Source organism: Myxocyprinus asiaticus, chromosome 1 (genome assembly GCF_019703515.2).
Source record: "Myxocyprinus asiaticus isolate MX2 ecotype Aquarium Trade chromosome 1, UBuf_Myxa_2, whole genome shotgun sequence".
Classification (NCBI taxonomy): domain Eukaryota; kingdom Metazoa; phylum Chordata; class Actinopteri; order Cypriniformes; family Catostomidae; genus Myxocyprinus; species Myxocyprinus asiaticus.
Window position 1 is genome coordinate 48,189,332 of NC_059344.1, and position 25,813 is coordinate 48,215,144.

At 39.3% G+C, this 25,813-nt stretch overlaps 1 protein-coding gene across 4 annotated transcripts in view; it reads right to left on the minus strand.

Annotated features, from left to right (window-relative positions):
- The window catches only part of LOC127443375 (serine/threonine-protein kinase BRSK2-like), a 171,242-nt gene that overhangs the window by 60,498 nt on the left and 84,931 nt on the right, over positions 1-25,813 (minus strand). For all 4 annotated transcript variants that reach the window (XM_051701933.1, XM_051701923.1, XM_051701917.1 and 1 more), the window contains exon 2: positions 24,378-24,472. In XM_051701933.1, the coding sequence (XP_051557893.1) occupies positions 24,378-24,472 (95 nt within the window). The remainder of the gene's footprint in view (positions 1-24,377; positions 24,473-25,813) is intronic.

Genomic DNA, 25,813 nt, shown 5'->3' on the forward strand with positions numbered 1-25,813 from the left:
TTAAAAAACGTTTTTGAAATTGATGACTTGGACCAAATAATAAAGAAAAGCAGCCAATAAGTGCCCAACATAGATGGGAAATCCTTCAATACTGTTTAAAAAGTATCCCAGGGTGATACCTCAAGAAATTGGTTGAGAAAATGTCAAGAGTACATGTCTGCAAATTCTAGGCAAAGGGTGACTACTTTGAAGATGCTAAAATATAACACAGTTTTGATTTATTTATATAGACTTTATTTAGTCACAACATAACTCCCATAGTTCCATTTATGTTATTCCATAGTTTTGATGACTTAACTATTATTTTAAAATGTGAAGAAAAAAAATTATAATAAAGAACGAGTAAGTGTTTCAAAACTTTTGACCGGTAGTGTGTGTGTGTGTGTGTGTGTGTGTGTGTGTGTGTGTGTGTGTATATATATATATATATATATATATACACACACACACACATACATATGAAATTATTCTCTAAAAACAGATGACCCCATGGGAGGTTTTGTCAGATCTTGATCACTTCTGAAGACACCAATTTATAGCTAAATATACCCACAATTACACACATATTGAAGGACCAAAAATTTTACCATACATGAACTGTCATCCACACATATCAAAGCAAAAAACAGCAGAAGTCCCAAGTGACACACCATCACCTCTCCTTCTGCCAGTTCCCTGATCTACGTATATCATTGACGCCTCCAAGCCATCCTAATTCATCCAGTTCTCTTACAAACTTCCCAATGAAAGGGACAGAAGAGGAGCACCAGAAGAACACAGGAAAAATAGAAAAGAGGAAGAAAAGCACTCAAGTCCAGCTTCCTTAATAAAGATGGAGGTTGTTCTGTTGCAGTGGTGCTCCTGGGAGCTGCTGTGGCTTTGTAACTAATTAACTCAAACACATGTGGAAACAGACACTTGAGTACGAGGGGGGAGGAGGGGGTTAAAGCAGCAGACCTTAACGTCTCACTGAAGGCTTAGACGAGTAGTGCTGGGAGGCAGATCATAGCGTAGCTAATACCTCCAGAGACACACCGTACAGGATATTGGTGGATATTAAACACAATTGCCATCCCTTGGTGATAGTCAATCCATCTATGCGACCAACCAGCAGCTGCGACTCAAATCAGATCTATCAGGTGTGTGTAGGCCTGAAAATGACTGCATGGCAAATGAGTGAGAACCAAAGCGGAGTTAAAAGGAGGACTTTAAAAGAATAACAGGGAAAGTTGACTATGAAATTCCCGCTGATAAAATTGAAGGTGAAGTATGTAATCTCTGCGCCCCTGGTGGCACCAAATGGAATTGCAAAAATCATGTTTTTCAAGCACCTGTATTCAGAATACAGTTACTTTATACATTTTTTTAGAATCCTTTTAGAATACTTCTCTCATAATGAACACAAAATAGGGCAGATGTGGAAGAAAAATATATTGTCAATCAAGCGCTCAAGCGCACACTACATACTCGCTCTATCTTCCTTTAGAGCAGCTGCAGCGGGGGCCTGGGTAGCTCAGCAAGTATGACTACCACCCCTGGAGTCGCAAGTTCGAATCCAGGGTGTGCTGAGTGACTCCAGCCAGGTCTCCTAAGCAACCAAATTGGCCTGGTCGCTAGGGAGGGTAGAGTCATATGGGGTAACCTCCTCGTGGTCACAATTAGTGGTTCTTGCTCTCAATGGGGCACGTGGTGAGTTGTGCGTGGATTGCGGAGAGTAGCATGAGCCTCCACATGCTGGGAGTCTCCGCAGTGACATGCACAACGAGCCATGTGATAAGATGCATGGATTGATGGTCTCAGAAGTGGAGGCAACTGAGACTTGTCTTCCGCCACCCGGATTGAGGTGAGTAACCGCGCCACCACGAGGACCTACTAAGTAGTGGGAATTGGGCATTCCAAATTGGGAGAAAAGGGGATAAAAAAAATAAAAAATAAAAAATAAAAAAAAAGAGCAGCTGCAGCATTTGTGCAGTGTTGTCAGGGTCATGCTTACACAAAAAATTTAGCAAATTTGAAAACACAATCTCGGGTTAAAATAATAGAATCGTGGGATACTTTAAAAATGGACTGCGGACAACAACATGTTTAATGGTAGACACTTATGAATGAAATACAACATCTTATTCATGTATAATGATTCCCAGGTTGAATATCTGGCAACCGCCCTGGAACATCATTGTCTTAACAATCAGTGCGCTGTCAGCTGTTTACTAGTATCAATATAGCCGGCAACATTTTTGCCATAAACATAACATTCGCACACTTGACACATTGTTTCCCGCAATGCTGTGTAAATACATTTATGCAGATGCAGCTTCTGTTTAAAGACAGAGTAAAGACAGACAGCTCACGATAAGCATTTGGTGAATCACGTTCACATCAGAAACTTGCAGAAAGAAGCAATGCTGAGAAATAGCAGTTATTAATGACAATAATATGAATAGGTAAATTATGGGAGAAAGCAGGGTCTAAAAACGGTTCAATGAACAAAAACAAAAAAATAAAAACGAACGAAATTTTTAGCAGAACGTTACCGAAAACCGGAACAAAGTGATTTTAAATTGTTCCGGGGTGAAAACGTTATTTTTAAATGCTGGAAACCGGTTATAACCGGTTCATTTTGTTCTGATAATTTTTTCATGAAACTAAAGGCCAAAGGGTTTTCAAACAGTATATTTCTGTAAATACACCACTTCATGTTGCCCGAAAAAATAAAACGTGTGCTTTGATCCTGAAGGAAACTGCTGCATCACACATTTCTTTGCATAATTGTCCATTGTGGATTGTGTGAAGACCTTTTTAACAACTATTTATAATTACTACAGTACATATACATGCATGGCTAATTCAGATACAAGGAAAACATTATTAGATGTAAAAAGTAATTAGTTGTTTCCAAGTCTTCACTGAATTATTGTTAGATATGATGCATTACTACAGATTTGATGCTGCCGGGTTTTGACTCAGAAGCAGACCTTTATTAAAATTTTACTTAACTGTATGCTTGTTAGGATTTCTATTGTGATAAATTGCTAATGTTGTGTTTATTTTGAGGCAAGTGGCTTATTTTGAGCTTAATTTTCCAGACCAGATTGCTTGCTTCTCTTGTGAGATCTGGCAACGCTGCAATTGTTATTTCACCCACCCCTTGGCGCAGAGTACTGTCATTTTAAAAAGAATGTTATTAACCGTTCTTTTATTTTGTACTAACCGGTAACCATTTGGAAAGGAGGCTGCAGAACTTTTGAACCAGAATGAAAAAATACAGTTTTTGCTCAGAATGACCCGAAATGAAAAACATTTTGTTTTTGGTCCCTGGGAGAAAGTATTGCAAAGACTGAAAGAGGGAAAAGGACTTGAAGTAGATCAGAGCCCAAATGACAACAGAAAAACTTGTAAAGCTACTGTAAAATTTGTGGCTTATAGAAAACTGGGCAGCTAGTTCAGTGTAATATACAAAGTGATTCACAACATAAAACAACAATAAAAAAAACAACAACAACAAAGTATGAGTAAAAGTATCAAAAGCACATACAAATAAAAGTGTTGGTAATAAAAGTGATAGAAAATAAAAATTATAAATAGGCCTAAATATGGAAATATGCAAGCAAGCCTAGTTAAAATCATTAATATTTCATTTTGTTGTCACATGACCTCACAATTTTGTTTAATTTCAGCAAGTGGCATACAGAAACCATCTCGAAAATAAATGTGTGTTTTTTTCTTATCTAATTTTGTGTCACAATGTATTATTTTTTCTTGGTCCAATAAAATAATTTAAGGAGAAGATTAAAATGTTGATAAAAAATGCCTTCTGTTTGCCTTCTGCCTTACATAAAGAAAAGCATTACTGTCCAACTCCACATCTAACTTAAATGAGCTAAATATTCACTATAATATTAATAGTGGAGCTGTAGTGGTTTCAATTAGATAATAATGACTTATCAAAAATATGTATTCTAAAAGTATTCTAAATGTATTGTGAATTTTTATGTGATGTATCAGAATACAATACTGAATACATTTAAGAAAGAGTATTTAGTATTCAGCCCAGAATCCTTTTTATTTTATTTATTTTTTTTTTTTTAGTATTCTGCCCAACCCTGGCAACCATATATTCCATATTGGGGGACCAAATTTGGTAATTTAAGATTCAACTACTGGAAAAACTATGTCAGTCGACAACTAACCTGAATATTTGGTGGGGGGCATAATACAGCACAACAAAGTACAATTCATTTTCTTCATAGAGAAATTCCATACATTTTCTCATTAATTACAACATAGAAACTTTTCAAGACAGACCTACTATTTGCTCCAAGGTGTGTAGAAGTCAGTGTTATTTGAACTGTTTCATAGCAGAATTCCCGGTAAAGAACTATACTGTACTACCCATAATCCTGAAGAAAGATCCACCAACATAGCGCAACAGTGCCAGCCCATTTTTCAGCCATCTTGGTTCCAGAGGTGTTTTTCTCGTTAATTTTCTCCATTAAGATTTCACATCAAACGTCTTCATAGAACCATTCTAAGCCATGAACCAAACCAATCAGTTTCAAGGTGAATCACAAGATGATCTTAATTTGTTTTGATTTGAAAATCTGACAAAAAAGACAAAGACACAATACAATGTCCAAGCAGTCTAAGCATATATTAATAATTTGCATTTAAGGAGACATATACAGTAACAGTAAACATAATCAAGGCGCACCACACACCTCATCCCATCATTCCAGCACTACAAGCACTACCTGTCTAAAGAGGCACCTGAGTGGCCCACTAAACCAGCACTGCTGACATCCAAGAGATCTCAGCAACAGCTTCAAGTTTGTCTTGCTCCGTTCTCTCGTCTGGACAGAGCAGATAACTGTGGCTCTCTACTCAGTACAAAGCTGTGTTCTGTTTGCAGCCAACCTGTTTCTTGACCCATGACACATGTGCAGCATTTGGTCTCACAGTGTTCTGCTCCCATAAACCCACACAAGATCGCACAAGTGTTCAAAATAAAACTGAACTTACTCTAAGGCACGTAAACATGACAGAGTCTGAATATATATTGCTTTCAGGAAACCCATTTTGGAGGCGTGTGATTAGCATGTTTGCTATCAAGAAATTGGATTTGGAAGTAGATTGGTTGGAGTATCTTCACTGGGGAACCGATCGCTGGGTCTACCCAATATGTTTTCCTTATACAGTTCCTATGCATACATCTCCTAGGGAATTTCAGAAACTGTTGGCTTTAGTAGAGCTAAACCGTAAACAGATTGTGCATGTTGTTATATTGTTGTGTGCCTTAAGTAAACTTTGCCAATTATATCTTACAGGCCAATGTCGAAACAAGAAACACAAAGAATTCAAATTTATGCACTCACATTAGCATAGGAATATTGGGTGCTTTAAGAGCATCTAGCCTCAATAAACAAGTGCTTTGATGCCATTTGACCTTCTAGAAATTACTTGACCAGGGCTCAGTGAAAAATAAATGTGCAAAACATCGATTTAAATAAGAAAGGAATGTGTTTTAATTGATCAGAAAATTTCAATCCAGTGCAATACTGTTTCCATCTATGATGCTTTTAACCCCCTCGCTTTGCTTTCTTCTTGCACATGAACAACGTAGAGACGAATGTGGCCATTCCCCAAGACAAAGAGAGGTAAATATGCTTAGTCCTCACTTTTCTATTGGATATTGATATATGAGACTATGAGATGGGGCGGGAAAATCGTAAATTGCCTGCTGATGCGAAAGACAAGAAAAAATGTGTATTCTTGCAGAGATGGCAACATTAAATGTGAGCCAAGTCCTCTGGATATAGATTTATGACAGAAGCCATTATAACACACATGCTAACAGACTCCCAGTCTCATCGGTGAAGTAATTATAATCTATCCTTTGAATCACTCACTCATCCTGGAGAGGCGGCTTGATCTCATACACGGTGGGCACTAATCACAGCCACACATGCTGTATTCAAATCAATAGTTCTATATAGTGGTCTATTGCAGTAAGGTCAAAGGTCACTCAGGGGACCAAATGAAAAGATAATGCTGTTCCTTTATCTTCTACTTCCTGATTCTTCAGGGCCATCTCGCTTAGATCAAATGATCATTCAGAGCTGATGCTCTGAGTGTGGGGCAATAGGGAATAGGCTAGTGAAAAACATGATTGTGAAGGCCTAAACAATAAACATGTCAGATGAAATCAACATTATTTAAAAATATAATAAACAATAGCATGTTTACGGTTATACTTTAAGTAATTTAAACTGATTCTTAAAAATCAATGATAGCTGATAATTACAGAGGCTCTGTGAAATGATTACAGCAATTCGAATTTGAGTTATTTCTCAGATTCACAGTTCTATTCTCAGTATTGTGCTGTGTGGTCTATTACAGATCTATTGTATGAAGTAAACACTGTCCACAAACTTCATTCTGGCTCAGAGAAATAATCTGTAGTCCTCAAATACTTGGATCTTCCATGAATCATAGCCTTGTTCTGAAAATTACTCTGTACTGTACACTATGTGTAGAGACATCTCTAAATCTGTCTGTTTGCCCAACCAATAGAAGCCAGTTAGAGTGTGTGGAAAACCTGCTTGAAAACAGCTGTTTGGTACTGCTAATAGCACAGAAATTACACACTTCACCTTTAAAAAAAGAACATTAACGTTACCCTTTCAAGAAAGGTCAGCTGTCAGATTTTAGGCTATAAAACTGCTACCAGGTTTAGGTAGACAGGTGTAAAACCATTTTTTAAGTAGACCAATCTGCTAGTTAACATTACGAAGACACATGCAGTATTTTTCACCTTCACATCCACTCAGAGCATCAGTGCAGTCATAATCATGGAACACAGGTGTCCACATCAATTGATTTATCTGTCATTGTAGGCCGCCGTGGACATGGACCACAGCTATAAATCTCACATAATAGACATTTTCTCTACTACTCCAGTCTCAGTTCAGGCATAATGACATTGGTAAAGATGGAAGTAAGGTCAAAGGTCACTCAGGGGACCAAATAAAAAAGGTAACGCTGTTCCTTTATCTTCTACATCCTGATTCTTCAGAGCCATCTCGCTTAGATCAAATGATCATTCAGAGCTGATGCTCTGAGCGTGGGGCAATAGGGAATAGGCTGGTGAAAAACATGATTGTGAAGGCCTAAACAATAAACATGTCAGATGAAATCGACATTATTTAAAAATAAAATAAAAAAAATGCATATTTACAGTTATACTTTAAGTATTTAAACTGATTCTTAAAAATCTCTGTGAAATTATTACAGCAATTAGAATTTTTTAGTTATTTCTCAGATAAGTAAAGTGCCAATGGCTTATAGCTGAACATTTAGGTCCTGAAAGGAATAAGAGAAGAAAAGTTTTAAAGATGATGAACTTTATTAGTTTGAAGCTCAAAGACAATAAAAAATATGTAATTACTGTAATCTCACCAGCAGGACTGACAGACGGACGGACAGACAGACAGATAGATTGATCAGCCACAACATTAAAACCACCTGCCTAATATTGTGTAGGTCCCCCTCGTGCCACTAAAACAGCGCCAACCCGCATCTCAGAATAGCATTTTGAGATTATATTCTTTTTACCACAATTGTACAGAGCAGTTATCTGAGTTACCGTAGACTTTGTCAGTTCAAACCAGTCTGGCCATTCTCTGTTGACCTCTCTCATCAACAAGGAGTTTCCGTCCACAAAACTGCCGCTTACTGGATGTTCTTTTTTTTTAGCAAAAAAAATTTGATCAGCAGTTACAGAAATACTCAAACCAGCCCATCTGGCACCAACAATCATCCATGCAATTATCTAATCAGCCAATCGTGTGGCAGAAGTCCATAAAATCATGCAGATACGGGACAGGAGCTTCAGTTACTGTTCACATCAACCACCAGAATGGGGAAAAAAAATGTGATCTCAGTGATTTGGACCGTGGCATGATTGTTGGTGCTGGATGGGCTGGTTTGAGTATTTCTGTAACTGCTGATCTCCTGGGATTTTCAACCACAACAGTCTCTAGAATTTACTCCAAATGGTGCTAAACACAAAAAACATCCAGCGGAAGTTCTACGGATGGAAACGCCTTGTTGATGAGAGAGGTCAACAGAAAATGGCAGACTGGTTCGAACTGACAAAGTCTACGGTAACTCAGATAACCGGTCTGTACAATTGTGGTGGCGGCACGAGGGGGACCTACACAATATTAGGCAGGTGGTTTTAATGTTGTGGCTGGACGGACGGACGGACGGACAGACAGACAGATAGATAGATGGGAAACATGTCTTTTTGAGAATATGTTATACTAAGATACACTGTAGATTAATTAACCTATGTCTTCTCAAAAATTCAAAGAATCCATCTTGCCTTCTTGATCAGTTGGGTTTGATGAGAAACTGGATGTGAAAAGGCCATACTTATTGATCCAAACCACAAATCTTGACTGAACCATGATTCTATTCCATATTAAGGTGAACAAAATAAATTGCAGAATTCCAAGTGTAAATCAAATCGCTCTCTAGTACGGTTGCAAATGAGCGGATCTGAAATAACACCACTGTTAGAACATTCAGACAGCAGAGCAACACAACACAGCACCAGCAAGTGAATTCAGCTACAATGCTGACTAACCGAGCTCACATCTACCATGCTGTGATGGTTTGAACATAATAACTACATGGTCACTCAAGCAAGACCACCTCCAATGATGTACAGAGACTTAGGGTCAAAGTTATTAATCGCTTGAGAAGAATGTGTCCATGGAACAGAGTAAAGATATAATGTTCTACAGTGTAGGGATTTCCCCTAGCATCAAAGTAGTACAGGCAGTAATATTTCAGAATATTTCAGAATATGTATGTGACAGGGATGTCAATGAGCTGCCCACATTGAGTCACAACAAGGACTGGATAGATAAAATGTTGACAATGTGAGAAGAGAACTGCCAGCCACTTAATGTTCATGTCACAGCTGCCTTAATACCTCTTACAGATTAAAAGAATGAAAAGCCTGTCATTATTTACTCACCCTCATGTTGTTCCAAAACTGCATGACTTTCTTTCTATTATAACCTTGGTCAACATTCACTTTCATTACTTCTTGTTTCCATACAGTACATTGAAAGTGAATGGTGACAGATTCTGGCATTCTGTTTTTAATCTCCTTTTGTGTTCAACAACATACGGTGAGTAAATTATGAATTATTTATTTATTGGGTGAACTATCCCCTGAAGTGGATCAGCCAGTGAGTTAAACTTGAGTACCAAATCAGTCCAATCATGAACAAATTGTGGTTTTGAACCAATCAGACTGATCTGGTCACTACCTCGATGATCCAGTGGCAATGATTGATTATAAAATAAATCAATAAATATTCTAATTATAAAATAAATCAATAAATTGTATTTATTTTAATACATTTTGTAGACTTTTAATTTGGGTTTATTCCTCAAACAAAGTAATCAAATGGCTTCAAAACACGGAGTTTAGCACATCAGGAGTTATATGGACTACTTTTATTATTATTATTATTTATTTATTTATTTATTTATTTATTTTGTCAAACAAGGTCCTCAAGACCTGTTGTTGTTATATGGAAAAGAGCTGTGTGAAGAATCTTAAAAATTCTCATTTAGCATGTATAGTAATTGATGACAGAATTTTAATTTCTGTGTAACATATTCCTTTATGCAGTAGAGGTGAATCTCATGTTATGGGATAGCTACGTATAAAGATGAATGAAACATGGGCAGCAAGCAGCTACTTAATGGAGCTGCTCACCTCTCAGTAGCTCATCATCAATTGCCAAAGCCACATGCTTAAGTCCCTGAGTGTAACCTGAAACACATGGTTTACATAAAAAAAAAAAATAAAAAAAAAATATTAATAATAATAAAAGATTACACATAAATGCAGATTCAAAAATCTTTAAAAAAATATTTGAGATGAGATGTAACTGAACATTGTAAGAGCTGCTAACAACACAATGCTCATTTGGGTCATCAATAAACTCAAATCATATAAAATCAGCCTGCCATCTTTACTGAGTTATATATGCTAATCAGATGGAGATGCACCAGGCCGGGGGGAAACATATGACAGCCATTTATTTTGTTTTGTGTCCCTTTCTGTGCATGGGGAGAGGGAAACATCTCCCTCGCAAACACAACAATCTACCCGCAGAGCGAAGGGGAACATGCATGATCCATAATCATTTAGAGCAGAAGAGAGAAATGTATATGGAGAGAAAATGACACCATTGTCATCAATGGCAGGATAACATGATTAGGGTCAGCCATCATTCATCAGCCATTCACTCTGCCTCTATTTCTGTCTCTGTGGTGAATCTTTCATTCCCTCCACTCTGTTCCCCTCCTTTGTGATTCCTTACCTTTTTTTCTTACTTTCTCAATCATTATCGCATTCAAGGACAAGTGCAGGGCTGCTGCATCCAAAGCTTTTGTTATTGTTGTTTCTCTATATATATTTTTTTCTTTTCATATCAGATCTAGATTGAATTTCCTGAGGGAAATACTGGTCAGTGCTTACTAGGAAAATAAAAAAACAAAAACAAACAAACAAAAAAACAAAAACAAAAACAAAAACACTACAAGTATTGGGTTTAGGCTTTGTAAATTAAATGCCACTAAGCAAGACCAATCACAATTCAATGTAAAAAAATTATGACAACGTTACTGTGGTTGGTTACATTTGAAATGCTATACATTCTATGAATTAAAGTCAATAGGAGATTCTTTAATCTTAAATTTCCTAAAAAGTATAAAGCTTACAAAAACCCAAAATATATAGCACACCTAAGGCTGAAATTATCTACAAAACAAAGATTGAAGGTACGTTAAGCGGATCGGGCTGAATTAACTGCAGAGATTTCTGCCTAATACTTACAGTAGGCCACATCCATACTAGTATGTCATCAGTTTCCAAAGTGTGTGGAACTAGAGAGTATTTTCGAAATTCTCCATATTCAGTGAAGGAAAACGCTGTTTTAGTGTAGATGAGAGTATGTATCAATAAATTAATGTTTTCAACTGAAAACATATTTTAACAAATCCATTCCCAGAATGTCTGAGGAACATCAACACAGTGCTGGCTTGCAAGTACTGTAATAATAAAAAAAAAAAAACTCAATTTAATTATGCCAAATAGTTTTCTGCTTCAAAGATGTGGAGAAAACGTTTTTGAACTTTTAGAACCAATCAAAATCTAAACATTGAAAAAAGCCTCAAAGCTCAAACAAACATGCATTCGGTTTCTGCCTCAAGACCTCTGCGCAGTGCCTCATCACTGCATCAGTGATCACATCATTAAGACCTTCATCTATCTCTCTTTACCCAGACTAAAGCATCCGTGAATGTGGATTAAACAAACACCATCTTAAAGCACTTCACTTCTTTACAGCACCATTAGGGAGTCAGTGGTTCATTTGACTCAGGGATCATGGATGGAGCTCACACCAGGGGGGAGCGGAGAAGGATAAGTTATACCCAGACATGGAGCTGCGTCTCTGGGTAGGGTGTCACAGTTCATCAGCTCTTGTTGAGTATCAGTGCGAAGAGCAGTGTAGTGAGGAGCTAACTCCACAGCTCACTTAGCCTACCGTCAGCACCACACATACAAGAACTGCAGTTCAGCGAAAAGCTAACACATAGCTGTTCAGATAAAGAGGGGTTAGAAACATAGAATGCATTTGAGAGGGTCCAATAAATGTAAAAAAAAAAAAAAAAAATATATATATATATATATATTTTTTTTTTTTTTGTCATTCACTTTGGTGCACCACAGCAGCCACTAATTGTAGGGAAATTTAAGCCAACGAGGGCATGGTCAACTAACACATGAAAAAGGCACAGCAGGGTTTTTTCACGAAGAACATTCTGCTCTGCATCAGCCTAATAGATTTTATCGACACTTAATCATTCCACATAAGCATGTAAGTGAAAAAATGTCCTGAAAGGGATAGTTCACCAAAAAATGAAAATTCTCATCATTTACTCACCCTCATGCCATCCCAGATGTGTGACTTTCTTTCTTCTGCAGAACAAAAGTTCAGAATTTTAGAAGTATATTTCAGCTCTGTAGGCCCATTTAATGCAAGTGAATTGTCACCAGATCCAAAAAGGACATAAAGGCAGCACAAAAGTAATCCACATGACTCCAGTTGTTAAATTTATGTCTTCAGAAGTTATATGACAGGTGAGGGTGAGAAACAGATCAAGGGTGATGGTGAACAATCCCTTCAAAATCATGTGGGTAATTTGAAATACTTCCTCCTATCCCAATTTTATGTGCAGAGACAACTAAAAGTAACCCATCTGTAGGATGACTTCCTGCTTTCAAAATACTGCTATGTTTGAGTGATCCAACATGTCAACTTTTGACTCAACCAATGGTGTGAGCTTGGAGGCAGGACTACCTGCTTGTCCAAACAATGGAAGGTGGAGGGAGTGTTGTGTTTCAAGCAATTCCATTTGGTTTCGCTAGTGCCACAGAAATTGCACACTTCATTTTTTAAATATAATGTAGTTTAATCTCTATAAAAGTCCAACTTCTCTCTTGCTCCCTCGTTCTGCGACATTTAGTATGTGTATACTGGCAGTCATCCACAGCTTGAGTTATCTCCTCTCTGCAGGGCTCCAACATGTTCCTCCTCCTCTCCGGCCGGTCTCATGGGCAACACTGGGCTTGGTTTCAGAAATGTTAGCCTTCCCCTCCGGGACCCGTATAGATTCAACACTTCATGCTGAGAGCAACTTTTACTCCCACTATCTCTTGGGGCATTTAATATTAACCACCCAAGACTTGATTAAACCAGAATGATACCTTTCTGAAATGTTTACTGGGATCCAGTCTGCAGTGTCAAGTGGCAGTACAAGCTGATTTATTAGGAGGGAATGATGATTAATGTGTGGTTTGTCCTAAATTGAGAGTTTTGAGTGGTCTGCCTAAAGGGAAACTGACAGATAAGCACACTATTTGGCATATTGAAATGTGTCTGAAGTCTAAAATATGTCCAGAATAATTTCTTGAGCATCAAAAATGAAGGACAGGAGGGGCCAAGGAAGCAAAATGGCATAAGCCTTTCCAATATTCAAAAAGAGTTCAATAATTAAATGTGTTCTCTATATTTTCAGATCATTTGTTTAAAAACATTGCACATACAGTACAATGAATGGACAACAGCTTGCCTTTTGAAAAATTACATGTTGCTGTGAGGCATCTGCCGCACATTCTCCAAGGTAATGTATGCCGAGGTCACATCCTGACATAGTACTCGTTAGAGTGACCACAAAGTGAGTCAAAGAGCCGTTCTTTTTATGTCTGAAAATGTCAGAGATGACTTCATTAGCTCAGAAGGGGCCAGGCAGGGGCAGTGGAGTTCCCTGTGAGGAGCATGTTCTCAAATGCCAGGCCTATGTTCTGTGTGTGCCATGACCTAACACACAACATCGCCTCTCCCTGGGACCAGACATGAACACCAGGCCTACACACACACACAGGACACACTTACTGTGCACACAACTTGATGATGTGCACCTGGGTTTAGAGATGCATTCCACCACACATTCCCCTCATATACTGCACACAAACAGCAGTGGTGATTGATTTAACCTTGCCCTAAAATTTCATAGGAAATGCTGCAATGACATGTTTGATATACTGTATAGAGAAATGTCAATATTTGGATATATTAGTGAATAAAACTGTAATATCACATTATTATGTCACTATCACAAGAGCTGGGTATCGATTAGAGCCCGACCGATATGGGATTTTTGAGACCGATACGATACCGATTTTAGAGGGGGAAAATTCACCGATTACCGATATGGTGGCCGATATAGTTAATTTTTGAGCTGGAATTAAAACAGACCTTTTCTATGTAGCTTGTGCACCGATATGACTATGCAAAAGTACTCAGAAGGCTGCTTTCTTAAATATTTTTATCAAAGAATATTTGACATTATTATTATATATTGTCAACAAATTCTAGAAATGAACACTGAGAAAATAAAGAATAAATAAAAATACAATAAATAGCTTAAAAATCATCAGTACTGTATGTTCAGTATCAGTCAGTTGCAAACCATTTAAATAAACAAATAAAAATACAATAAATTGCTTAAAAAACATCAGTACTGTATGTTCAGTATCAGTCAAAGGCTGACCATTAAAATAAAGAATAAATTCAAATAAAATAAATAGCTAAATAAACATCAGTACTGTTTAGTATCAGTCAAATGCTGACCATTAAAATAAAGAATAAATACAAATAAAATAAATAGCTAAATAAACATCTGTACTGTATGTTTAGCATCAGTCAAATGCTGACTATTTGAATACTGCCAGTCAATCAGGGGCAGGCTGTAAAACAAGAAGCATTTACACCTGCCGAATCAAGAAATAAACAGCGGCAGCGGTGTTGCACCGTATTCTGCTATACAAGTTCAGGGGAAACTTTCAAAGGTGAAAAAACCAGACTTCTAAATATTACATTTTATAAATTCAATGACTGGAATTGTTCGGTTGAAGGGGGTACCAAACTGTGAATCCTGAACAAAACAGTTTGGTGAATACATGTTTACTCATTAGCTTCCACTCAGCTGACAACAATGAAAGTAGCTACATGATTAGCTAGTTAGCTATAAGCTCGTTGTCACGGAGAGTAAAAGATGGACCAGCATTGCATCTCACCAACTAGGTAATAGCGTAGCGTGAAATCAACACTCAACAGACACAATCCACCACTGCACCGTTGTCTGCTGAGCTGCAAAAAGATGCTCTGATGTTTACCTTTCAATCTGCTACATTACTTACTGCACTGACAAACTATAGCTGGCTAACAGCAAACAGACATGAGTGACATGTTTGTCAGGGACAAGGTTAACGTTATATTAGTTATATTGAAAAGGGAACTTTCCAGTATGTATTTCACAAAGATGTTAGCAGCTTACCGAGAAGACACCGCTCAACTCCGCCCTGTCTGCAGAGCCACCGTCAGCTCAGAGTCAGCTCTGTAAACAATGGAGTCCGAGTGCACTCTGCTGGACAAACTACGTACGTATGACCAGTTATAAAGCATTGTTTTCTGCATTATATGTTCTGAAAAAAAGTGTTCATATCTGCGCATATTGGTAAACATATACGGCGATACCGATATATCGGTGAAAGGCTAATATCGGCGGACCGATATATCGGTTGGGCACTAGTATCGATACCAATTTCCGAGTTCGATTATGATTCACAAGTTCTTGATAACCAGTGTTGGGTGTAACATGATACAATGTAACACATTACTTTTAATAATTACATTAAATTAAGTAATCTGATTACATTTAGGGCTGGCACGGTGCTCAGTGGGTAGCACTGTCGCCTCACAGCAAGAAGGTCCCAGATTTGAGTCCCGGCTCAACTGGGCCTCTCTGGAGAGGGGGTAAAATCTTACCGTTGCAGGGGGAGCAGCCACGGAGACCAGCCACCACCTCAGGCAGCTCTCACTTGACCTGCCACCACCTGTCACTCGTATGGTCACAGTCATAAGCGTCTCTCTCTCATGATCCATCACCATTATTAGCGTGTCTCTTGCGATCCGTCACCGTTAATATAAACAATATGCAGTACATACACAAACATTTGGATATATATATATATTTATTTATTTATGGACAGTTTCATAATATTTCCAAATGCGCATGCGTATACTGTCTATACACTACTACTAAATACATATATATGGACTTCTTTATATGCACTTCTCTTGCCTCTATAATCCATATGTATTCTGCCTGTCTTTTACACAAGAGAACTTGCTGCAACCTCACAATGTAAAGCCTGCATCACTGCAATATTTGCAGTTGTACAACTTGCACAACAGTACTACTTAGAGTAAGATGTGGGTACCACTTTCCCATATGTCTAGCTCACTATAAATTACCCCTAATTGTACATGTTCTGTATTTATTGATTGTAATTATTGTTTTTCTGTGAAGAGCTCTATTGTTATTTGTACTAATACATGGGTCTTCTGGTCATGTATGTCATCTATGCCAAGTGTTGGTCATGTAAGATATGTCATATGTTTATTACTTTTGGTTCAGGAGACACTGTGTTACGTTTCATCCCCTGCCATACAGAAGAGAAATAACCAGTCCCTCCAGGATTTTGCGATCTTGCGATCACAAGAATTCTTGCAAATTCAACCAATCTCCACATTATTTGCAGTAGCTTGCAATTTTTTATAATTTCCGCAAATTTTCCACACACAAACACACACACAAAAAAAAAACGTAAATCTGAGGGAATCCCATCACATTCCTTCATGTTTGAAAGCGATAAAACAAATGCTTGAAAAGCCTGAAGCAGTCATAACATATCCAAATGTACAGCTGCCATTGTATCTTATCCATAGTAACAGTAAGTTTCTCCGCCTCGTCGTCTCCACGTTTTGCGTTCACTATCAAAATCCTTGTCTAAACTTTCACGGGATCGCAGACAACACATATAGGCTACATCACAGCTAGCATTTAATCTTCACTCTGAGTGCTGAAAATGAGACACAAAACCTGCATTTATACACAGAATCCCTAACATTCACTTAAAATTCCAATTAGTTGTGTAGTAAAATTTGATTAGAATTTGAAATGCTTAAAGTAGGCTACGAATATGAAAATAGCAATATATGCTGAACGCTTATGCTGAAAATAAATGTTCATAAATGTTTTTTACTAATATAAAAAGGTCACATATATACATACAGTATATGCAACATATATTTCAAAATATGACAAAAATTGCCACTTTCATATATGTAACATATTTTTTCGAAACACTTGTGGGATTTAAATTTGTACATAAATGCTGAAATCTGTGAACTCTAATTGTATTTGTTTTTATATGGCCATATATCGGTTTTCAATATCAGACAATGTAATAATTGCAACAGGCCTAATGAATCCTCATGTGTTTAGTTTACAGATTTATTGAACGTCTATTTTAAACTTAGAGAAGTTTTCTTGCATTGTCTGAGGCAGAACATTTGAATACAAAAATAATTAAGGGTCTTCCAAAACCCACAGGTTTCACCTAAATGTATAGTAGCCTAGTTTTGTAATTCTTTTTTTGTTTTTGTTATTTTTGTTTTTTGCTAACTGCATATTCAGTTATTGTGCACTAAAATATTTACATGTAATTGCATTTACAATGTAACAATAAAACAACTTGCACTTGAACCTAAAGTTTCAAACTGAGGCTGCTGAAGAGTAAAATGCATTGAGAGGGAGACACAACTTACTGTGATGCATCGAGAGGGAGACACAACTAACTGTGACGCATCAAGAGGGAGATGCAAAGAACGGTGATGCATCAAAAGGGATACGCAAAGAAAGGTGACACATCGAGAGGGAGACGCAACTTACTGTCACGCATCGAGAAGGAGATGCAACTAACTGTGACGCATCAAGAGGGAGACGCAAAGAACGGTGACGCATCAACAGGGAAATGCAAAGAAAGGTGGCACATCAAGAGGAAGACACAACTAACTGTGACGCATCGAGAGGAAGACGCAACTAACTGTGACGCATCGAGAGGGAGACGCAACTAACTGTGACACATCGAGAGGGAGACGCAACTAACTGTGACACATCGAGAGGGAGACGCAACTAACTGTGACACATCGAGAGGGAGACGCAAAGAACGGTGATGCATTGAGAGGGAGAAAAAAAAAAGCAGTGAAAGCTGCCTGTGGCGGTGACAGGTCGAGTGAAAGCTGTCTGTGGCGGTGACAGGTCGAGTGAGAGCTGCCTGTGGCGGTGACAGGTCGAGTGAGAGATGCCTGTGGCGGTGACAGGTCGAGTGAGAGCTGCCTGTGGCGGTGAAAGTTCGAGTGAGAGCTGCCTGTGGCGGTGAAAATTCGAGTGAGAGCTGCCTGTGGCGGTGACAGGCCGAGTGAGAGCTGCCTGTGGCTGTGACAGGTCGAGTGAGAGCTGCCTGTGGCGGTGACAGGTCGAGTGAGAGCTGCCTGTGGCGGTGAAAGTTCGAGTGAGAGCTGCCTGTGGCGGTGACAGGTCGAGTGAAAGCTGCCTGGGGCGGTGAAAGTTCGAGTGAGAGCTGCCTGTGGCGGTGACAGGCCGAGTGGGAGCTGCCTGTGGCGGTGACAGGCCGAGTGGGAGCTGCCTGTGGCGGTGACAGGCCGAGTGGGAGCTGCCTGTGGCGGTGACAGGCCGAGTGAAAGCTGCCTGTGGCGGTGACAGGCCGAGTGACAGCTGCCTGTGGCGGTGACAGGCCGAGTGAAAGCTGCCTGTGGCGGTGACAGGCCGAGTGGGAGCTGCCTGTGGCGATGACAGGCTGAGTGGGAGCTGCCTGTGGCAGTGACAGGCCGAGTGATAGCTGCCTGTGGCGGTGACAGGCCGAGTGGGAGCTGCCTGTGGCGGTGACAGGCAGAGTGGGAGCTGCCTGTGGCGGTGACAGGCCGAGTGGGAGCTGCCTGTGGCGGTGACAGGCCGAGTGAGAGCTGCCTGTGGTGGTGACAGGTCCAGGGAGAGCTGCCTGTGGCTGTGAAAGTCGGAGTGTGAGCTGCCTGTGGCGGTGACATTTCGCGTGAGAGCTGCCTGTGGCGGTGACAGGTCGAGTGAAAGCTGCCTGTGGCGGTGACAGGTCGAGTGGGAGCTGCTGTGGCGGTGACAGGTCGAGTGGGAGCTGCCTGTGGCGGTGACAGGCCGAGTGGGAGCTGCCTGTGGCAGTGACAGGCCGAGTGGGAGCTGCCTGTGGCGGTGACAGGCCGAGTGAGATTAGCTTTTTCATCATTTCATCACATTTTAGCTTTTTAAAAATAAACAAATTCCATTTATTCCATCAATATATGAAATTGCATATATTATATAGCATATATTGTATATTTTGTTACAAGTTTGATGTTTACATGCCTAATTTGTATTATTTACAAGTATTCATATTGATAGAACAAGTGCTAAAACAATACAGTCTCTTTAAAGACCAGCGGCAGGGACTTTAACAGAAGTGTTTGTTTTGGTCGAATGGCTTTTTTACAGCACCTGTGCTGTGGGATTACAATTAAAGGTTTCTTTTGTTGTTTTTGATCAATAACTGACTGTAAAGAACAGAGAGGATATTCAAAGATACATGTTTGGACACATACACAGAAAGAGTCAAACCAAACTTTTACTCTCAACATGCTGTGAAAAGATCTCGATGCTAAACTTTCTCACAACTACACTACAAAAACACTGGTGAGTAAAATCTGAAAAATTACCAGCCAGTGGCTAATCACAGACATTTTAGTCACATATGGGGTGATTCACACACACTGTAGAGGGCTGTGCATAGAACAAGAGCAATCTTAGGTTTTTAAGAATCAGCATCTGAATCATTCATATGAAGATTGCGATTAAGCTTAAAATCAATATTTTTGCCCGGCCCTAGTGCACAAATGTGTGAGAAGGACCAAACTGGCTCAGTTTCAGTCTCTATTGCACCTCATAGAAGCATCTCTGACTGCACTGAGGAACACCGCTTTGAGTTTGCACTAATTTAGATGACCTGCTTCTTTTTTGAAATGCTGGACATAATATGAATACACAAATAGCTGAATATAAATATCTATACATGGATCTAAAGTATCAATACAATATCATGAGAAAATGTTATCACGCTACATCGATATCTGTATCGACACAGCCCTATTTGAGATGACATAAGGGTGAGTAAATGATGAGAGAATTATCATTTCTGGGTGAACTCCTTTAAGTAATTTCACTGTTTGGTAAGTAGTTTGAGAAACAGCTTTTGGAAGCAACACTGCAGACACCAAAATAAAAAACTGTCTGTGCTACCCTACTCTTGAAAAGCACTAGAGCACTATAATACAGACACCCATAAAACCTGACGCTGAACACCTCTCCCCGGGCTCTCATTACAAACATACACACTCTTACTCACAAAGTCCCAGTGAGCACACAGTGACAGGAAAAGCCCAAACCTCCTGCCTTCAACATACAGAGACACATGCACTCCCACACACTGACAGCTGCACACTGGCTCCACGATATGCAAATGCCAACCAAAGAGGTGTTCGCAGGAGGCCGAGGAAAGAGAAAAGAAGAAAACATCAGAATGATAGGTGGCCTCCTGCTGACTGTCTAAAATTATGCTAATAAAGTCATTATTGTTTATTTATTCTTTCAAGACGGTGGCATGGAGGGACACCAAGAGGAAAATAGCAGACAATGACTGTGAGACTATGAGCAGGACTGAAGTCACATTTCGTGCGATTGCTCGATCTGAACCAAAGTTCGATTAAGTCCCCCTATCCCTGCTCCCACAGGTCTCATTTCATAGTGTATTATTCGGGTCCAAACCACAGTCATCAACATGACGAGCATCAATGAGAGTACAAACTGAGCTCCCTGGTACTGTTTACCACTGTAACGTGGTACTTGGACACCTGACAGATGGCAGTATCAATGTTTATTTAAGTAATTGTCCCTTTGGATTTACCAACAAAGTTTTACTCATACAAAATGGCACTTGCAATTGTCTGCCACGGATGTATTGCAAGCGATGCAAAGAATGCAAGCTGCTCTCCGAATACAATGTTGGCCATTTAGAAGCAAGCAGCTATGAGAAATGCATTATCCCATAATAAATGTGGTGTGAAAGTTCGAGGGGAGGAGGGGCTCCCAATAAAACCAGGTGCATGCAAAATGCAAATTATACCATCAATAGCGGTTCACTTCCACAAGTTAAGCTGGATTGTTTTCATTCAAATTGCAAACTGTAACCATATTGTAAAAAATCTGTTTGTTAGAAGCAAAAAGTATGATTGATCTTATAGTTAATGTTGAATATTTATATTACGCCTCCATCCCCGTGTGACCTATCACATTTGATAATATTTTTATATTTTTTTATTAAAAACATTTTATGTTGTTTAGTTATTGTTTATTGTATTATTTCCACTCGATGAAGGTACACTCTTAATGAAATTTAAGTCATCATGTGACCTTTGCTTTATCACCTGTGTTATTATAGTGGTTAACAGTAAATGTAAAAGTGCAATGCATATTTTTTGTAGTCTCAGTAGGTTGCTATATTAACATTGTATAATTTAATGATACATGGTAGTGAACTGTTAAATATAGTCACAAAAATGACATCTCGTAATGCCTGAAACATGGTCACTTTATTATTTCCATGAATTTCTGCAACCACAGCGGGCAGTTTTTCAATGTAAATTCAACAGGATTTTATTTTACAGTGCACATGAACCGTATCTGAGACCAACTTTTCAAGCGGACATGGGTGAGGTTCACTGGTGTGTGCCAGAGTTTGGAAAACCACTTTCACACTAATCAAATGAACCAAACTTTGATGCACCAAAAGCTCTTGTTTGAAGCGCCCTAAATCTGAGGCGAAAATGAATGTAGGTGGAATTAGGGGAAATTACGCCACAGAGGAGATTAGTCATGTCTTCAGGCCTCTCTGTGGTGAGATGATGTGTGGTGTTCAATGAAGCAACAAGAACTGCAGGTTGCTTTCTCGCTCTTTTGCCTCTGCTGTTCATTCCCATCTCTGATACTTTGACGGAGGCGTAAAACGTCGGAGGCCGTTTTTAATATAAGCATATCATTTTCTTCCCCACCTCCCTCCCCAAACCATTCATGTCAGGTTACCATGACAACAGCCCCTGAGAGAAGCTAAAATAAGCAAGAGATACAATAGGATGGGTTACAGGGTGACCTTCAGAAAAGCACAGGACTAACTATCAGTCACAAAGGAGGCTTCATTTTGACTCTACATTATATTCAGAAAGCATCAGTTTGTTTGCTAAGAGCATGGTTTTCAACTGGGTCGCAGATCTGTTCTGATTGGATCTTTGACAGCAGGAAAAAACAAAGCTAAATGAAAATAATAAAAATGCACCATATAATTGTGCATTTAGGATGGAAAAATAAATAGCCCTATAAACATTTAAAAGAGGAAAGAAAACACACACGTCGACTCCAATGGCACACATGTCATCTTTAATACAGTCCATCCAACATTTTTTGGGACAGCCACGAGAATGCTGGCAATCTGGGTCTAACCTCATTGCCGTTTTCACCACAGACGCTTCCTTGCTTCGCATCACGTGCCCATTCCATCATAGGCGAGCCTCATGTATTTTGTCTTGGATTGGGGCAACACCTAGCACCTTCCGTATGTCCGTGTTGGCCACACGATCCATCCTTGTAAGCCCCAGTGCCCACCGAAGCATTCGCATTTCATTTGCGTTTAATGCCGCCTCGTGCTTTTTCATCACAGGCCAGCATTTGGTGCTGTAGATCGCAGCCAGCCGGACAACCGACTTGTAAATTAAGATAATGCATGCCTCCACAATCAGACTCCCATATGACCTAAGTCTATTTCCTACAGAGAGCCAATTTCCCCCTTATTCCAATCACCAATGAGTGTGTGTGTGGGGGGGGGGGGGGGGGAGTCTGGAGACTGAATGTTGACTGGATGACTGTAGCCAACTCTCACATCCAATTACAATGAGGAACCAATCAGCTCATTTAAATTGCAACTGCCCCACAATCCACCAGGAGTTAATGAGCCATAAACCATTTAATGAAATCCATACGATGCTGAATGGACACGGAGAGGAAATAAAGTTGATTGGGTCAGAAGTTCAGGTGATTCACTGGACTTTTTTTCCCCAATCCTTTATGTTAAAGATCAACCATTTTACAAGGCAAAATGGCAACTTCAGCACCTTTTTAGACCCATTTTGTCATTTTTTTGCTCTCTATTTAAAAAATGCAAGAGCACAGTAGCAATGCATAGAGTCAATTAATCACAACAGCTAAGGGAAATTTTTTTAAAAGGCCAGGGCTCTGGAAAGACAATCTGCTACTGATTTTTAGATGACGTTGAAATAAAACATAGCCTACAATACTTCCGGTTGATAGGGAACACTGGCGCGTTTGGCTGCCGCTCCTCTCACGTTCAAATGTTTATTTATTTATTTTACTGGTAGCGCAGATTTTCGGAGCCTTGAAGTTTTAAGTTTTTGTAGCCTGAGCACTACTTTATTTATTAAAAATACTTATTGGTTTCTTTTTTTTTCCACAGATACATACAATTGTATGTGCATGTCTGTGTATATATGGCCTTGCATTCATTTCTATATTTGCCTTGCCACAAATTGCCCCATGCAAACATCGATCAGTGCAAACAGACCCTAATATTGCAAGCATGTTTGCACCATTTCCAGATTTACATAATTCCTTAAGCTAATCAGGAGCTGAAACAATGCAGACAGCATGTGCAAATAAGTTACACTCTCAGCAGGTGCAATTCATTCTTCATGAATTCTGCCCAAACATTAAATTCTTAACAAATGGAGAGAGGGAACTTTATGTATCATGTGCTCAAGTGACAAACAGGCCTAAGCCACTTTCATCAAAAGAACGACCAACCACAGGATCACAGGCAGAATCAGATGAGAGTTGTCCAAACGACACTCACTGGCTGTGATTTGAACTGGAAAATGAAAGATTAAGAGATAGCCTTAACTGAACTCCTTCTAATCAATGTCGAGTTTGAAGTAGCGTGTGGCCATGCTGCTGTAGACCATCAGACGGCCTTACAACTAATAACATGGGTGAAAGGATAGTGGGTTATCCTTTTAAATAATGAAAGAATCCCTTCACGACAGTTCAGCACCACAATGAGAGCTGCCTCTGTCTGTACTCAAGACTCTTTCATTTTTTGCTGCATAGTTCGTGGAAAATGGTGCTAGTCTCTTTCTCTTAGTTAGTCTCTTTTCTTTCAGTAAGAGCGGACACAAAAAAGTAAACAAACGGTAATGTGACAAAATAAGCTTTGTGTGTAATCTTGGGGAAATTAAAAAATTCAGACTCACCAACCGTGAATGCAATATGATTGACAGATTTGGTTCTCGCATCAGTTGGACTCCATAATAGCTCAGTGCAAAGTGATGGACTGGTTTACTGAAGGTAAAGGGAAAGTTCACCCTAAAATAAAAATTATGTCATCATTTATTCATCCTCGTGTTGTTCCAAACCTGTATGACACTCTTTCCTCAAGGTAACACAAAAGGATATGCTATGCAGTATGTCTCAGTCACCATTCACTTTCATTGTATATTTATTTTCCATATACAGTAATAAAAGGGAATGGTGGTGCTGTCATTTTGCTTATCTCTTTTTGTGTTAAAAAAAGTATGGAATACCATGAGGCTGAGTAAATGATGATAGAGTTTTCATTTTGGGGTGAATAATCCCTTTGACTCATGTAGTGTAATGATCAAACAGCATATTCTTACCTTCATCAACACAGACTCACTGAGTTTTTCCCGGTTTACAATTTTTATGGCAACTTTCTGGCATGTGACACAGTGGATTCCCAGCTTCACAAGGCCTGGAGCGAGAATGAGAGAGAGAAAAGAAATTTTGTCAACAAGCATAAAAGTACATCAACCAAAAAAGCATTTACTGTAGATGATAAAAGGCTGATCCCAGCATGAGATTCATCTCAGTAAAATGAGAATTCTCCTTCTAAAGCCCCTGGTATTCATAATGTGACACCCAGGGGCACTTTTCATGTTTCCAAGTAAATGTCAAAGAACATACGTAAAAACAAATAAGGCCAGATCAGCGTTGGATCTCCCTCAATGGCTCTTTGTCATATCAATGATAAAAGACTGTCCCTCTGCTCAAAGGCTGACACGGGCACATATATATATATCAGCATTGATATTTGACTAAATGCCATGTCTGTGCATGCCTTTTTTACACCAATACATTTTTCAGCATGGTTCTGCATATCAAACTGTTGATTTCCCTGTAGGTTTACCTGGGGGGCAGAGGGGATATAAACACCTGACAGGTCCCTGCATCTCTATATGTATGTCGTTAAAGCCAGAATGGCATCTCGCACCACTTTTACAACATGTCATTGATGTTGTATCACAGGAGAGGACGCACCGCAGACGCAATATACTGCCATCGTGCCGGGCTCGAGGTGAACACACATAGACATGTGTAAAATGTCACACACCGGCTATTTGCCATCGTAAGAACTTTGTAGGAAGACAAAAGCCTGTAGCAGTGAAACGAGAAAGCAAGGGAGGAGAAAGGCCAGGTGTATGCAAAAAGCAGCTGTCGAACGGACGCGTTTTTACATACACAGTAAGAGAGAAGATTAAAATATACTGGGCACAGAACAGTAAGACTCCCTTGATCAACCAGCTTCAGCAGAAAGACCATGCTGGTCAACCAGCTTCCCCCACAAAGTTTTCTTGTACACAGCATGGCTATGCTGGTCCATCGAATAGACTACCATACAAAATCCAGCCTGATCTCCCTTACCAAAAATAGTGTTCTGGCAAATGACTATGGCAACATTAGGTGAGCATTGACACCGATTTTCCACAATTTGTTTGTGCAAGGACTGTTTCCAGCAGGGGAAGATGACTCACGCATACTGTAGATGCACACAGCAAAGATCTAATAGAGTGATCTGATCTAAACATATGCCAGCCTGGCAGAGAGGTTGCACTGTGGCATAAACAAATAACAGGCCAAACTTTCATGTAAAATGTAAAAAGTTAAATACAGACTCGCACACCCTATTTAACAAACTGCAAGCCTGGTTAACCACATAGTCCTGTGTCTTATTCACCTATCAGTAACTAAAGGGTCAGTGACAGTAGGATATACTGTACAGCAACGACTAAAGTTGGAACCAAAAGAATGCACT